This window comes from Pelecanus crispus, chromosome 1, assembly GCF_030463565.1.
Source record: "Pelecanus crispus isolate bPelCri1 chromosome 1, bPelCri1.pri, whole genome shotgun sequence".
Classification (NCBI taxonomy): Eukaryota; Metazoa; Chordata; class Aves; order Pelecaniformes; family Pelecanidae; genus Pelecanus; species Pelecanus crispus.
This window is the reverse complement of record NC_134643.1, coordinates 1,548,201-1,561,874: the sequence shown is the minus strand read 5'-3', so window position 1 is coordinate 1,561,874 and position 13,674 is coordinate 1,548,201. Positions and strand designations below refer to the sequence as shown.

Below are 13,674 nucleotides of genomic sequence, written 5' to 3'. Positions count from 1 at the left end.
GGTGACGGATCGGGAGCAGAAGAGATAACGGGATTTTTTCCGGCACCGCTCAGACCGCTTTCCCCAAGGACAAGAGCCCAAACAGCCCCGGCTGCCCCAAGGACGCGCGGCTGCCGGAGCAGCTTTCCCGGCCGGGTTTTATACGGCAGCGGTTACAGCACGGCACCGGGTTTGGGGACAACCTCCCCATCCCCACCCCAGGGCATCGCCATCCCTCACCCCCTCGTTGTACCCCCCTCCCCAGCCCAAAAAATTCCCCATCTGCTCCTGCCAGACCCGAAAGACTCTCCGGAGAAGCCAAGTTTTCCAATGTTTTATTTGTGTTTTGAGATTACAGAGTCTTTATTGCTGATCTAATACAATCACTCAGACATTAATATTTAAAACATCCTTTTGAAAATGTTACGTTTGCAAAGTTTTCGTTTCCTTGCTGCAGGCTGATGACAGGTTTTGTCTTATTCTTTCTAAAGTTCAGAACAGAATTAATTTCCTTATACAATTTTGCTGGTGTTACCTAAATCTCCTTTTTCCTAATTCTTTAAAAATGTGTTACATTAAAAAAAAAAAAAAACAACCCAACCCATTACACGTTTAATTTAGAGATGATTACAGAATATGATTCCAGATTGATTAGGAAAAAGCCAAGCAAGCAAAAAAGCTTACAGAAGAAGCAGAACGACATGGAGAAGAGCTTTAAAAATCGAGGTGGGAAAAGCCAGTTGGGATTTTTTTTTTTTTTTTTTTTTTTTTCCCCTCCTATCTACCTGGAAGATAAAACGGGCTTAAAAAATCGGCACGAAGGAATTCACGGATGAGGACAGCACCACCGTATGCTGCACGAGCGACGGACACGGGGAGGTAAGCGACTGCGTGAGCTGTACCGAAGGGTCATGCGGATGGAGAGGGATTTTCCCGGGGCAGAAGTAGCTGCGGTTGGGACACCTATTTTCCAAAAGCTGCTTTGCTCAATGTGACCCCGCAACCGCGTTTCACCTCGACCAAGAGCAGGATTTCACGCTGCACATCTGCAGAGAACAACAGAAACTCTGGGGTCCATCGGCTGATGCAGACCAGGGTAATCCAGCGCGGGGAAAGACCCGAACGTGACGTTTCAAATAGTTCAGGGGAGTCTTCCCCAAAAATCTCAGGATCTGGATAAAATTCATGAGTGAGTAGAGATTATTTTGAGTTTGTGGTTAGTGATCAGTCTACGATAAAGTCTTCTCAAAGGCTTAAGGTCTTCTCAGAGTCTTCTCCAAGGCCTAAGGTCTCCTCAAGGTCTCCTCAAGGTCTCTTCAAAGTCTTCTCAAAGTCTTAAGGTCTTCTCAAAGGCCTAACATCTCCTCAAGGTCTTCTCAAGGTCTTCTCAAAGCCTTACTTCTAGGCTTTGAGAAATCTCAAAGAGAAACTTGGAATAAGCAAGCATACGAGAATGTTTGCTCCAAAGACGAGCAGCTTGGGGTCAAGCTGACTTCAGACCTCGGCCTCAAGAGCCGCGAGAAGTACTTGGCCACCGAGATCGTAATTCCACAGTTTTTCCTTTCTTGTGCATGAACGAGCTGCCACAAAAGAGTTTTTTTCATGACGGCAAAGAAGTCTGCGAGGACAAAACAAGAATCTGTAGCTGATGAGGGACTCGGGCACCAAAGCAGCAACCACAGGATAAAGGCTTTTGAGCTCACGGGGTCGGGCAATTTTACTTTAGAAGGATCATGTTCTCCATGTGAACCATAAAAGTGACTCCGATGAGACATGGAGACTTGGAAAGTCACCTTGGTCAGCGTGCCGTGCTGTCCGCAGCGTTCAGGCGGGGACATCCTGGGCTAAAACAAGTAACTATGGCAAATTTGTTCTCCATCGGCTCTGATGCATCAAGATTTGAGGTGATTGAAGGCTTTTAGTGATGCTAAACTCTTCCCCGTGCACAAAATGGGGGTGGGGATTACTCTGGCGTATGTCTCTCACACTCAAAGGGGATTTCCAGATTTCATCATACAAATATTACTAGAAAATAAAACTCCAAAGATTTCTAACGAGGACTGAAATTCAGTTGGAGAAAGACCTCGCGTGGACACGGGTCCTCCCAGCCGGGATGGCCGACGAGCTCCGCTTGGGTTTGGAAGAGCTCCCCGACACGTGAGCAGCATTTTGTCGGCGAGGTCGCGAGGCTCTTCCACCAGCGCGGGCAGGCAAGGCTGCCCCGTCGCCCCACCGGGAACATGACTTTGGTTGAACCGTAGGAGGTTGGCACTCGTAACGTAAGCAGCAGGAAAATACCGCGGAGCTGCGAAGAAGGGAGCGGTGGTGGGTCCTACCCCACCACCACCACGTCCGTGAGGGTCTGCCTCCGAGCGGGCACCGCTCTGCCCTCCCGGCTCCTACCGCGCGCTAGCCCAGGCTGACGCTAACGACCGGACCCTTCGTTACAGCTTTCAGCAGTGCTAAGGCGAAGTTCACCGACTTGCCGGCAGAACTGTCCCTCGGGCAGTTCGGCAGAATTACGAGAGGTTTCTCCAGCAAGCACCGGCGAGATTTACCGCTTCGCTGCCAAGGCGGCACCCGGCTGGTCGGCAGCGCCTGGAGCAAACGAGGTTTTTTAGCTGCGTTGTCAAATGGCATGAGAAATACAAACCCGGCCGCCCTCCGGCCGGCTCTCACGGCTGCCGGGATCCTGCTCCGCTGGAAGAAGCGCTGGGATGCGAAGGAAACCAAAAGCAACGTGCGAACCTCGAAGCTGGATCCCACGGCTCCCGTCGTGCGTGTCGGATGAACGGTGATAACGGCCTATTCCAAGTACATCGCAGCGATTCGATTCCACCAGCTTCTTCCTCGCCTCCCCCCATCTTCCCAGCCCCGAAAAAGAACAACCCAAAGAGAAAAATGAAACAAACGGAAAGGAATCCACCGTCTCCCAGTCCAGCGGCAGTACGAACACCAGTGGCAGAGGCCGCATGTACAGTATTCTAATTTAATAAATAAATAACCTAAACACACTGTCTACTATGTGAGCAAGCCCGGCTCTAACTTAGAAAGCTTGCGCTGTTTCATCCTGTACAGTAGTCGAGAAAAAACTTGGGTTCTTGTTCCTCGCGATTCTCTGGGATACAGCAGCAGGAACTTAATATCTGGGGAAAAGAAGAGAAAACAAGGTTTTGGCGAGCTGCTGGGGAAGAGATGCGAAGCTCCCCCAGCATCAACAAGGTGTATTTTGGGAGGGGTAGACACCAAGAGAAGAAATTATTTTGAAAGGGGCCCAGTCCTCATCTCCTCCCCCACAAATACCACATTATATTTAGCTGCCTGCCCTCGCTGCTTGAATGCTGCCTCTCGCTTTGAGTACGGGAAGGGGAAAATTCAACAGCGCCCGATTGATTCAGGGACTGAGCCTTGCTGGTTTGCAGCAACGTTGGCTCAGAAACCGGGGAGGATGCACTGAAGGTGCAAGAGCAAACGCCTTAAACACCAAAGCCTGGCTCAAACTGGCTGAATTTATCCGGAAGGCTCCTGTTAGACTGGGAACTAAAAGCAGATAATTCATATCGCAAACAAAGCTACATGTAAGGAAGTGCGTGCTTTAACGAAACAAGCTGTTGAACTGCACAGGGATGAAGTCTAATTGCCTGTTATATCCAAAAAAAGAGGCTATGTGCACCTGGAGATCTCCTCTCACCTCCCGTCCTACGCACCTCCACATCAAAATAAGGAACTTTGGAAAACTTGAATCTTTGCCTTTTGTATCTGGAGGCTTAAATTCCCGCAGGACACCAAGCCAAAGCTGTCCGAGTACATCTCCAGCCCACGGTGCGTGGGGGATGTTTGAGCCAGGGAATTTGCAGAGAATTTGCCGTGACCTTCTACTTATCCTGACTTCTCTGCGCTTGGGACAAACACACTCCCTGCAAGGTCGGGACTACAGCCAGACACCGAAACGGGGCAAAGAAAATTGAACCAGAAGAAATAAAATCTTGCATGTAGAATGGGGCAAGAACAAAAAAGCTCAGGATCTGGAAAAACCCCACTGAACCCCCAAACTGGAGCATTTTGGTGCGGCGTTGCTCTCAGGTGAGCGCTGAAGACCTGCGCGCCAAGACAATGCCTTTTCCTGCAAGAAAAGGATTGAGGCTTCAACCCCCGCCCTGATCTGTGTTTGTGCAAAGCCATTTCATTTTCACGGTAAAAAATGCGTTGCAGTGTTGGCTACAAACATGAGCCTGGAAAGGGAACCAATCCAGGGGCTCATATTGAAAATTATTATTATTTTGGGGGGATCAGCACAGCCCGTGCTGGGGGAAGAAAGCCATCGAGCCGAGCCCGCCCGAGCAGTCCCCAGCGCGAGGGGCGAACGCTGCTCTGCGCCATCTCATCCTTCGTCAAACTTTAAAAATAAAGCTGTCATCCGAGTTGGCCAGATGGCATCGCTCTGCCATTTGCCACGTCTGGGTGACAGCTGCTGCCAGATACAAAGGGCTTGTGTCCTGCCAAGCGCTCTGCGTCACGGCTCCAACCACGCCATCCCCTTCCTGGCCAGACCACCTTCTACATGGCGATGGGAATTATCAAAAAGCCCGTGATATCTTCTCAGGGGAGCAGTGGGATGAAACCCCGTCCCCCTCCGCACGTGTACCCCACACTCATGGCATGGAAGAGAGAGGTTGAGGAGCAGCACCTGTAGTAGTTTGGTTTGAAAGGTCCGTTCTTATTCAGCCCCAGGTATTTTGCTTGTTCATCCGTTAGTTCTGTCAGGTGGGCATCGAACGTTGGGAGGTGAAGGCTTGCCACGTACTCATCTGAAACGATTTCAAGCCTCGTTAGCAGGGGAAGGGGAAGGCAACGAGTCCCCTCCTGCTGCGCACCAGGTCCCTAAAGGCCCAGCTGGGAAGGGCATCACTCCTCACGCCTTTGCTGCTAAATTGCAGGACTGCTTTTCACACTGAATGGGGAAAACCGAGGCTCTCATCTGTTTTGAGTTAGAGGGGAAAACCAAACCTTTCTCTGAAATACCCTTCTAGCAGGACTCCCGGGTCTGCTGCTGTGTTACGCCGTACCCTTGGGCAAGCTTGGATGCTCTCCTGATGCAGGAGCCACTGGACATTTCTGGTAGGTGACACCTAACGCCCAAGCTAGGGACAAGCTGCACCTGGTCTCAAAAAACACAATTAAGACAAAGAAGTCCAGTTTTGCAGCAAAAGCGTGGTCAGTATAGCTTGTGTCCTCAGGAGGGGGTTCTGCTGGCAGAGCTGTTGGTCAGGGACGACGTTTCTTCGCGGCCAACGAAGGCAGCTCTGCTGGCAGAAGCCCTACGTGAAAACCCCCTGCATCAGTGCAGATGGACGCCTGAGGTCAGCCAAGAGCGTCAGCCTGTTTTCCCCAGGTGGGACGGAGAAACAACAGGTCCAATTTAGCGAAGAGCCCAGACCCAGTGGGAAGAACTTGCTGGAAGACCCTGAGGTTGGCAGGGAAGCAAGCAAGAGAGCCCAGGAGGCTGCGATGCCCTGCCGTCCTCAGCCCAGCACAGCAAAACCTCCCATCTGTTCAATCTCAAAACCAAAAAAAAGAGAAGGAAACGAGTACTTCTTTACCCATTTTCTTAGGCAGCAAGTACACGTCTTGCTTGTAGCGGCCTTCGGGAGCATTGTACAGCTCTATCAAAGCCAAAGCCTAGATGGAGAAGAGGCTTAGGTAAGTAACTGCTGCCCGCTATGGAGCCAGACGCTGCTTTCGGCTCAGCCCAAACCCTACTCGCCTGCGTGGTGGCAGTGATGGACAAGACAAAGGTGGGGACGGTGGAGCAGCTCAGGTTCAGCAGGCGGCCCTGGGAAGCAAAAACTGGTTGTTATCTCAAGACGGCACCAAAACCGGTTCACAACCCCACAGAAGGTACGAGAACCACCAGTGAAATGCGTCCCTTCTGGGAGGAAACACCATTTACCACACGTATGTGAATCCCAAGCTACTGGTTGCCCTGATAACTCAGTAAAACGATTTAGAAGTGAAAAAAAATCTGATAAAATACCCTGTGGGAGATACCCTGGAGTGGGATAAAGAATACCACAGGAGCTTTTCTGCGTTCCAGTAACTCACGGGCCAAACCAGGGTTACACACCCAAGCCTTTCAACCAGAGGGACTATTGAGCTGCTGAGGCCCAAGGAGGTGATTTCTGGACATGCTTCGGGCTCCACTGCTCATCCAGCCCTTGTTTTCTTCCTCCGCCAGCAGAGAACAGGTTGCAATTCCTGCTCCTTTGCCTGCAACTCACCTCCGCCAGAAGGACTATTCTCTTCCCGTCTGGCCAGATGACATGGTCCACCTGGGACCTCACCCTCTCCCAGGTCAGCTCGGGTGTACGCAGGCTTGCCTGAAACACAGCGTTAAAATAGTTAAAGCACTGACAAAAGATCAAAACCCAGAAGCTACGTAATAGGAATGAAAAGAGGAAGCAACTCGCCGACATTGTCCTGGGCTTATAGTTTCCTTTGGGTCTGGTCGCAGTCCCAGACCAATGAAACCTTTATGAATCATAACCTGGAACTATTTTTATGATTACAATACATCAAAGCTCCAGCAACAACTCTTCTTCAAGCTCTTCTGGCTGAAGAGGATTCACGGTCACCAACTAAACTGTGATATGGCTGCGGTCACTTCTTTCCAGCACAGAAAATGGCTTTAAACCCACGGGTTTGGCCGAGAAATTCTCCACTGACCTTCAGACAAGACTCCTCTCCTTTTCTGCTCATCTCTAAGCACAGATGAGCAGATTTCAGCGCCGTTCGGTAAAGCGCAGCGGGGTTGAGGGTGCCGTGTTGCACCAAGCTGAACTCTTGGCTGGGTCTTAATGGTATAATAACACAAAAGGAGAGGGACTGGGCTGGAGAGGGTCATTCACTGACTCTCTAGGGGAAGGAATGACGCTGGTGAATACCAGACACTACGCTGGAAGCCGGAGCAATTTGTCCGGCTCGCTGGCATCCTTTGGGATCGCAGGAATGACGCCGCCGTATCTGACAGTGTCTGCTGAGCCACGGGGAGCGATGGATTATTTTACCTCCTCCCAGCTGCTTGCTAAAGCAGCACGGGTCGGACAGGGCTGCCGAAAGGTCCCGAAAGCACCTTCACCCCACCCCGTGCCGTCCCTGCTCCCGACGCACGTCCCTGCGCTCACCACGTCGATCTCGGTGTTGGAGTGCCCCATGTTGCAGACGATGCAGCTGTTCTTCATCCGATCCAGGTGTTCCCTGGTCACCACGTTCTTGTTGCCTGCCAGAGGGCAATATCCGTAATCAATACCCATGTTTACTTTCCCCACCTTTTTGCCTTTTCCTTTGGAAAAAGATGGACCACATTATGGGATGTGCATCCCTGACGACCCGTCCTGCCTCTGGGACCGCGTACCTGTGCAGGTGATGACGATGTCAACTTGTCTGATGACTTCATTGAGTTTCACGAGCCGGAATCCATCCATGCTAAGAGGAGAGGGAGGAAAAAAGTAGTCTGAGAAGCAGCAAAAACATGCCAAAAATAGAAAAAAAACCCCATCAAGTGATTCTCAGATATTCATTTTAACTTTCTAATGCCAGACTGGAAAAACAGCAAGGCAGCGTGCGAAGGGCCACGCACCCCAAGCCATCAGGAGGGTTTCTGGAGGCAACCTGGAGGATTTGGGACTGTTGTGGGGAGAAGTAAAAAGAGATTTTGGGGGTTTCACATTTTCTGTCAGGGCCTCCGCATCTGCAAATCTCAATTTTCAATCGAGACGGCTTTTTTAAAGCTGCTACTCCTGCACAGTACATCCAGAAGACGCAGATACGCCCTCCTGCTGCAGAATCCTTTCTGATATGGATTTAGATCATCTAAAAAAAAAAAACCCAAACACCCCAAGCCCACAGATGTCTATCATTAACCTTGCAATCCATATTTAGGCACCTACACGATCCTTAGGAGTGCTGAGCACTCAGCAAGTCTTTCCTGACTTCACCGAGCAAGGTGTATTCAGCACATTGGATAACAAGGGCAGGATTTTTTGACAGTCCTCCTGAGAACTTATTTCTGTGACTCTTACAAGCTGCAAAATTGTAGTTACTATAAAAAAAAAGTAATTTTTTTCTGCTGTATGTCCCATTTGCTGGTTCCCCCCCCCCCCACTGCAAACTCCTCACGACAAGGGCTGCACGGTGCTGCCTTGTGCAGAGTCAGGGAAGGAGTTGCTGCAAACGACCAAATTCACAATTAAGGATGAGCGTGCTGGATGTGCCGCTTGTGAAGGTTGCAAAGCAAACTGAAAGTCGATCAGCTCTGCTAATTAAGGAGGGCTCATTAGTGTTCTCACCGCGATAGCCCTTTGAAAGCTTGCTGTTAGGAAGAGGCTGCAGGTTTAATAAGGCTCCGGGTGTTTTTGGGACTCTGCTTTCGTAGTCACATCCCATCTCGCACCTTGGGATGCAGAAGCAGCATCTCTGCACCAAAACAACCTTTACTTGGAGGAAACGAGGTCGGGTATAATTGCAACGTGCCCGTGCGAGGGGACAGCCGTGTGCTTTCAGCCCTGCGTCAGGGTACCGGCATTAGTGAGGAGAGGTTTGTGAGGGGCGAGTGATCACAGCAACCAAAATATCCCTCGGGTGAGGTGTGTGCACAGCACACTAAAGCCCGAGTTTGCACTCCAAAGGTCGCAGTTCACTCCCAACATCCTTTCAAACCACGTCATTAAACTCTTATTTCAAGCCATATCGTTAAACTCTTGGCCACTGTGGTTATGATTACATGAGCTGGCACGTGGGATACAGATAAACTGGGCGATGCTTTAGTGCAGGGACCCTTTTCTGGCCGTAGGAGAGAGCTGTGGGTCCCTCCGAGGGTGCAGAGAAGCCACGAAGCCCTCACCAGCATCCCTCTCGCAAGGGACCACTGCCGAGTGGTTTCTGGCCATGGTTTTCCTGGGGGGGGAAAAAAAAAAAAGCCTAAAGAAGAAGCCGGGCTCGGTGCGACTGCTTACCAGGCCTGGAGGGCACAGATCGGATCGATCTCTGTCACGTACACTATGGAGCCCATGGCCTTCAAAGCAGCACAGCAACCCTTTCCAACCTGGGGAGGGAGAAGAGCACAGAGGAAGAGTGAGATGCCGAGAGCTCGGGAGACGCCGAGCATCAATACGGCTGTGGGAAGCTTATAGGGAACGTACAACTCCAGGCGTCTCCTCTGCAGCCCCAGGAGCCCTTGCAACCCTCTTAGCAACGCCGGTTGCGTATATTCAATTGTTGGGTGCGTGAAATTCCTGGATTTGGAGTAATCTAGGACCTGAGTCAGGCCCAGCTTAGCTAAGAGAGGCACTAAAAAAAAATATAAAAGTGCTGTTGATTTTGGTCCCAGGGAGTTCTTTTTCCCCCCAAAACACCCTGGTATCTAGAAAGCACCACGATAACGAGAGATTACACTTATCTCAGGGAAAGTTTAGGAGTCTCTTGTAACCTTTACTCTATTTAGGAAGCTTAACGGTTTAATCTCCAAGGGTTAACAAGCTTTAACACAGCGCACACGGTACAGCTCGCAGGGGGATTTCAGGAGAACGGTTAAATGACCAAAGGTTCCCAAAAAATGCGATCACACGTGAGAAAATTGTCCCATTTCAGCTCTTTGGAAAATAAAACCCAGTCCCACTACAGCACCCACAGCACAGCCCGCTGTAACTGGTGTTAACTGGTCCCAACAAGAACTGCCGAAGGGTGAATATCCCAGTCTCGCCTCGAGAGAGGATTCCTCCGTTTGGGGGTGAAAGCACAGGGGTAAGTCAAGATTAACTTATCTTTCTCGACCACGCTTCAGCATGCAACGCTGTGGCTGCACAGTACATCTGCAGAACCCAGTATTTTAATGTTATATTCAAAAGAATATAATATGTAATATAAATATAAAATATAATATTAATATATGATATATTACTATCTGGATATGTCAATATTCAAATATTAAAGATATTCAGAATACTCATGTCTTTCAAGATTCAGGTTTGGTATCTGTTTAATACTAAAGAAATATAGTGGAAATCAAGAAAATCTTCAGTTTTGGCAAACCCGCCAGGTTTGAAGATAACCTGCAGATGCAGAGAAAAGCCACGAGGACAGAAAAGCCCCATCGGATAAAGCCATGCAAAGGACGTGCTGATTCTACAAGCAGAACCCGCGTGTAAAATACGAACCCCTTACCTCCCCGTAGCCGCAAACCACTACTTGCTTTCCTCCAAACATCATGTCTGTTGTCCTTTTAAGGCTAAGGAAAAAGAAAAAAAAAAAATTAAAGAACAGCAGTAAGGTCTGTTCTTACAGGATGAGAGAGTTGGGGTTGTTCAGCCTGGAGAAGAGAAGAAAAAATAAATTTTTTCTTAATGTATTGTGGCCTTCCAGTACATGAAGGGGGCCTACAAGAAAGCTGGAGAGGGACTTTTTACAAGGGCATGTAGTGATAGGACGAGGGGTAATGGCTTTAAACTAAAAGAGGGGAGATTTAGATTAGATATCAGGAAGAAATTCTTCACTATGAGGGTGGTGAGACACTGGAGCAGGTTGCCCAGAGAAGCTGTGGATGCCCCATCCCTGGAAACATCCCAGGTCAGGTTGGACGGGGCTGTGAGCACCCTGATCTGGTGGAAGATGTCCCTGCGCATGGCAGGGGGCTGGACGAGATGATCTTTAAGGTCCCTTCCAACCCAAACCATTCTATGATTCTATGATGTTCCACTGACGATGCTGTGAAAGACGGCGGTCCTTTTCAGTTTGCTCCTCCTAAAAACCATGGTTGTATCCTGGATCTCTGAGGACACACAGCAATTCTGGGTGCAGAGAGGACCCAAAAGGCACCTAAAACCTGACTTTTTCCTTTGGTAAGTGTGGGTGCTACCTGTGAAATGCAACAAAGAGGAAGGATTTGGGGTTTGGATCCCTTTTTTTGTGGTTTTTGTTGTTGTTGGATCCCTTTGGTTTGGTACTCCAGAAATCTTTTAAAAAAATATTTTTTCTTAATTTTTTTCAAGTCAAAATACCCAACAGAAATAACTACAGAAGAAGCACGAAAGTGGTAATTTATTGCCAGAATCCCAGTGCTTTCCACAAGTAAAGCTCTCCTTTCCACTCAGTTTCCTTCTGGTTTCTCCCTATGAGTGTCCTAGATTACAGGCTATTTTTAGCACACAAGTAAATAGGTTAGCAGTGCAGGGAAGGTGAAATTCCCTTACATTTCCAAAAGAATTTAGATAAAAACCACAGCAGATTTAATTGCACCTCTGCTCAGATTTCCCTTGGCCCAGTTTTAGATGCTTGGGCCAGACTTAACTCAAATCCCAACTTGCCTACCCATGAGGTCCATCATCCATCACAATTGAAGACAACAGGATAAAGAAGATTTTAAAGATTTCAGCGTTTCTTAGCCACTGCCAGCATCTGCTACACATGGAACACGGAGCTTCAAGTCATGTCCTCAGACACTCAAAATCTGGGGGCAACTCTTCACCGGGCAGCTGACCCCCGTGACAGAGGCCGCCTTGTGCATCTTGAACCCTGTGACCACAGAGCAGAGGCACAGCCATAATAAAGAACGGCTACTTAATTAGAAGAATTACTTTGTCAAGATGTTTTCATAGAATCACAGAATGGTTTGGGTTGGAAGGGACCTTTAGAGGTCATCTAGTCCAACGCCCCAGCAATAAGCAGGGACATCTTCACCTCGATCAGGTTGCTCAGAGCCTCGTCCAACCTGGCCTTCAACGTTTCCAGGGATGGGGCATCTACCACCTCTCTGGGCAACCTGTGCCAGTGCTTCACCACCCCCATTTTTCCCATTATTGCTTCTAGCAAAGCCCAGTTAGCGACACATTGCATCTTGGAGTACACGGCTCCACACTGCAGCTTCACAGATTGTACGTATGTTGGAGACCAGCTGATGATTTTGACAGAACTTTTCCAGTTTTGATAGGCAGGAAGGACAAAAAAACACTGGCTGTTTGCAGTGTCAGGTTCTGTAATAAAACATCTTGGCATGGAAGAGCCAGATACCATCACCGCTGACTTGACAAGAAGCCCAAAATTTAGTCTTTTAGAACAACGTGTGATGGAAATGTGGGGAAGAAACTGCATGTGCAGCGGATCACCCAGGGAAGCGTACTTGGCGGTTCACTAACTCATATGGCACTTGCACACATTTTAAAGATCCCCTTCATGCCCCTGTATTTGGGCACACAGGTTTTACAAACATGAATCTTCTTTACTTCTCCCGGTCAAGATGACCTCTACTAGGAAGACCACCTCAAAGCCGAGGCGACGAATGAGGCACTCTACTATGTAGCCCACAAAGATTTGGGAGAAAGATGTTAGAGTAGAATCCGACATCAACAGGGAAGCCTACACTGGGTCTCTGAGAACCTCTGGTGCTACCAGATTGCACAGCTGAACACCAATAGCACTGCCAGATGGACTTTGATTAAACAGAAGGTGACATTTCTACGTCGGCAAGGAACCGAGAACTGCAGATCTCAAGGCTTGTTTAAACTTCAAGCCATACCAAGTTATCAACCTGAAAAAAGTCTTTTCTCTTGAAGCAGGCTGTCTTCTCCATGGAGGGTTCCTCCTCCACACCACAGCTACCTGGCACAGAGCAGGCAATCCTTCCTCTGGTATTTGTCTCATCAGCATCAATGCCAGTCTAGAAAGTCAAATTTGTCCTTGCTTCTGTGCTTACTTGTCTACTGGGACCACTACCAGATGCAATATGTCAGCATCTGAACTGTAAGAATAAAAGTTGTCCTAGTCTCACTTGGCTTTGACAAAATCTGCTGGTGGAGGTGGTGGGGACAGGGACACCCAATTCCATCAAAATAAAGAAAAAACAGAGAGGGAGAGAGGAAAAAAAAAAAAACCACTGAGATTTACACTCTCTCTAGATCACAACTTCAAGTATTTTGCACTGCATCTCAAGACCAACAATCTCAGAAGATACATCATGTTCCCGGTGCCCACGTATCCGTCAGCGACTGATTCCCGTCTGATCCTAAAAAGTACAGCACCATCAGGATGCTGCAGAGCTGCTCCCAGTCCCACGGTCTGCCTGCTGGGATTTTTGGGGGGAGGCAGCACAGAGGGAAGCTCTTCTGCTTGCTTGTATGGCATGTGGCTGTCAATCCTGCAGGACCCGGTGGGGAGAGGTGGATAAAGCATTCATCACCCCGTCATTCCCACCTTCTGCACCTATTTATTTATGCTCAGCTGGAGAACAGGGTTTAATCCTCAGACTCAAGCCTACACTTTGGACACGCAACTGTTATGGGATAAAGTCTTGGTCTACCACAACCTCTTCTATTTTCTTTCTTTCGGTTTATTGCATATTCACAGGGGAGGATAAAAAAGGGAAACTAGAAAGGCAAAAAATGTTGTGATGAAGCAGCTGGTTGACTCATACACACGCAACAGACACAGATGGGTTTTATCCTGATGCCACAAAGGTAAGAGGGATGGGAAGGAGTATTGTGTTGTAGCCCCATGTGAGAACTTCTGAAGTACGAGAAGCTGCAGGGCTTGGACACAGCTGCAGTCATGCTCACCGAGAAGGGAAAATGCATGCGAGTCACCTACACACATGGAAAGGCAACATCATCCTGAGAGCACAAAGACTCGGTGAGCTTCCTTGAAGGGCAC

General features: G+C 48.9%; 1 protein-coding gene across 1 annotated transcript in view; it reads right to left on the bottom strand.

The window, feature by feature from the left end:
- Positions 1-3,455: 3,455 nt before the first annotated feature.
- Positions 3,456-13,674, bottom strand: part of AHCYL2 (adenosylhomocysteinase like 2) — a 109,828-nt gene continuing 99,609 nt past the window's right edge. Inside the window, exons 9-17 of the mRNA XM_075727473.1 lie at positions 10,198-10,261; positions 8,991-9,079; positions 7,391-7,461; positions 7,161-7,255; positions 6,258-6,356; positions 5,744-5,812; positions 5,580-5,658; positions 4,667-4,787; positions 3,456-3,519 (exon numbers count right to left, since the gene is read on the bottom strand). Of these exons, the coding sequence (XP_075583588.1) occupies positions 3,456-3,519; positions 4,667-4,787; positions 5,580-5,658; positions 5,744-5,812; positions 6,258-6,356; positions 7,161-7,255; positions 7,391-7,461; positions 8,991-9,079; positions 10,198-10,261 (751 nt within the window). The remainder of the gene's footprint in view (positions 3,520-4,666; positions 4,788-5,579; positions 5,659-5,743; positions 5,813-6,257; positions 6,357-7,160; positions 7,256-7,390; positions 7,462-8,990; positions 9,080-10,197; positions 10,262-13,674) is intronic.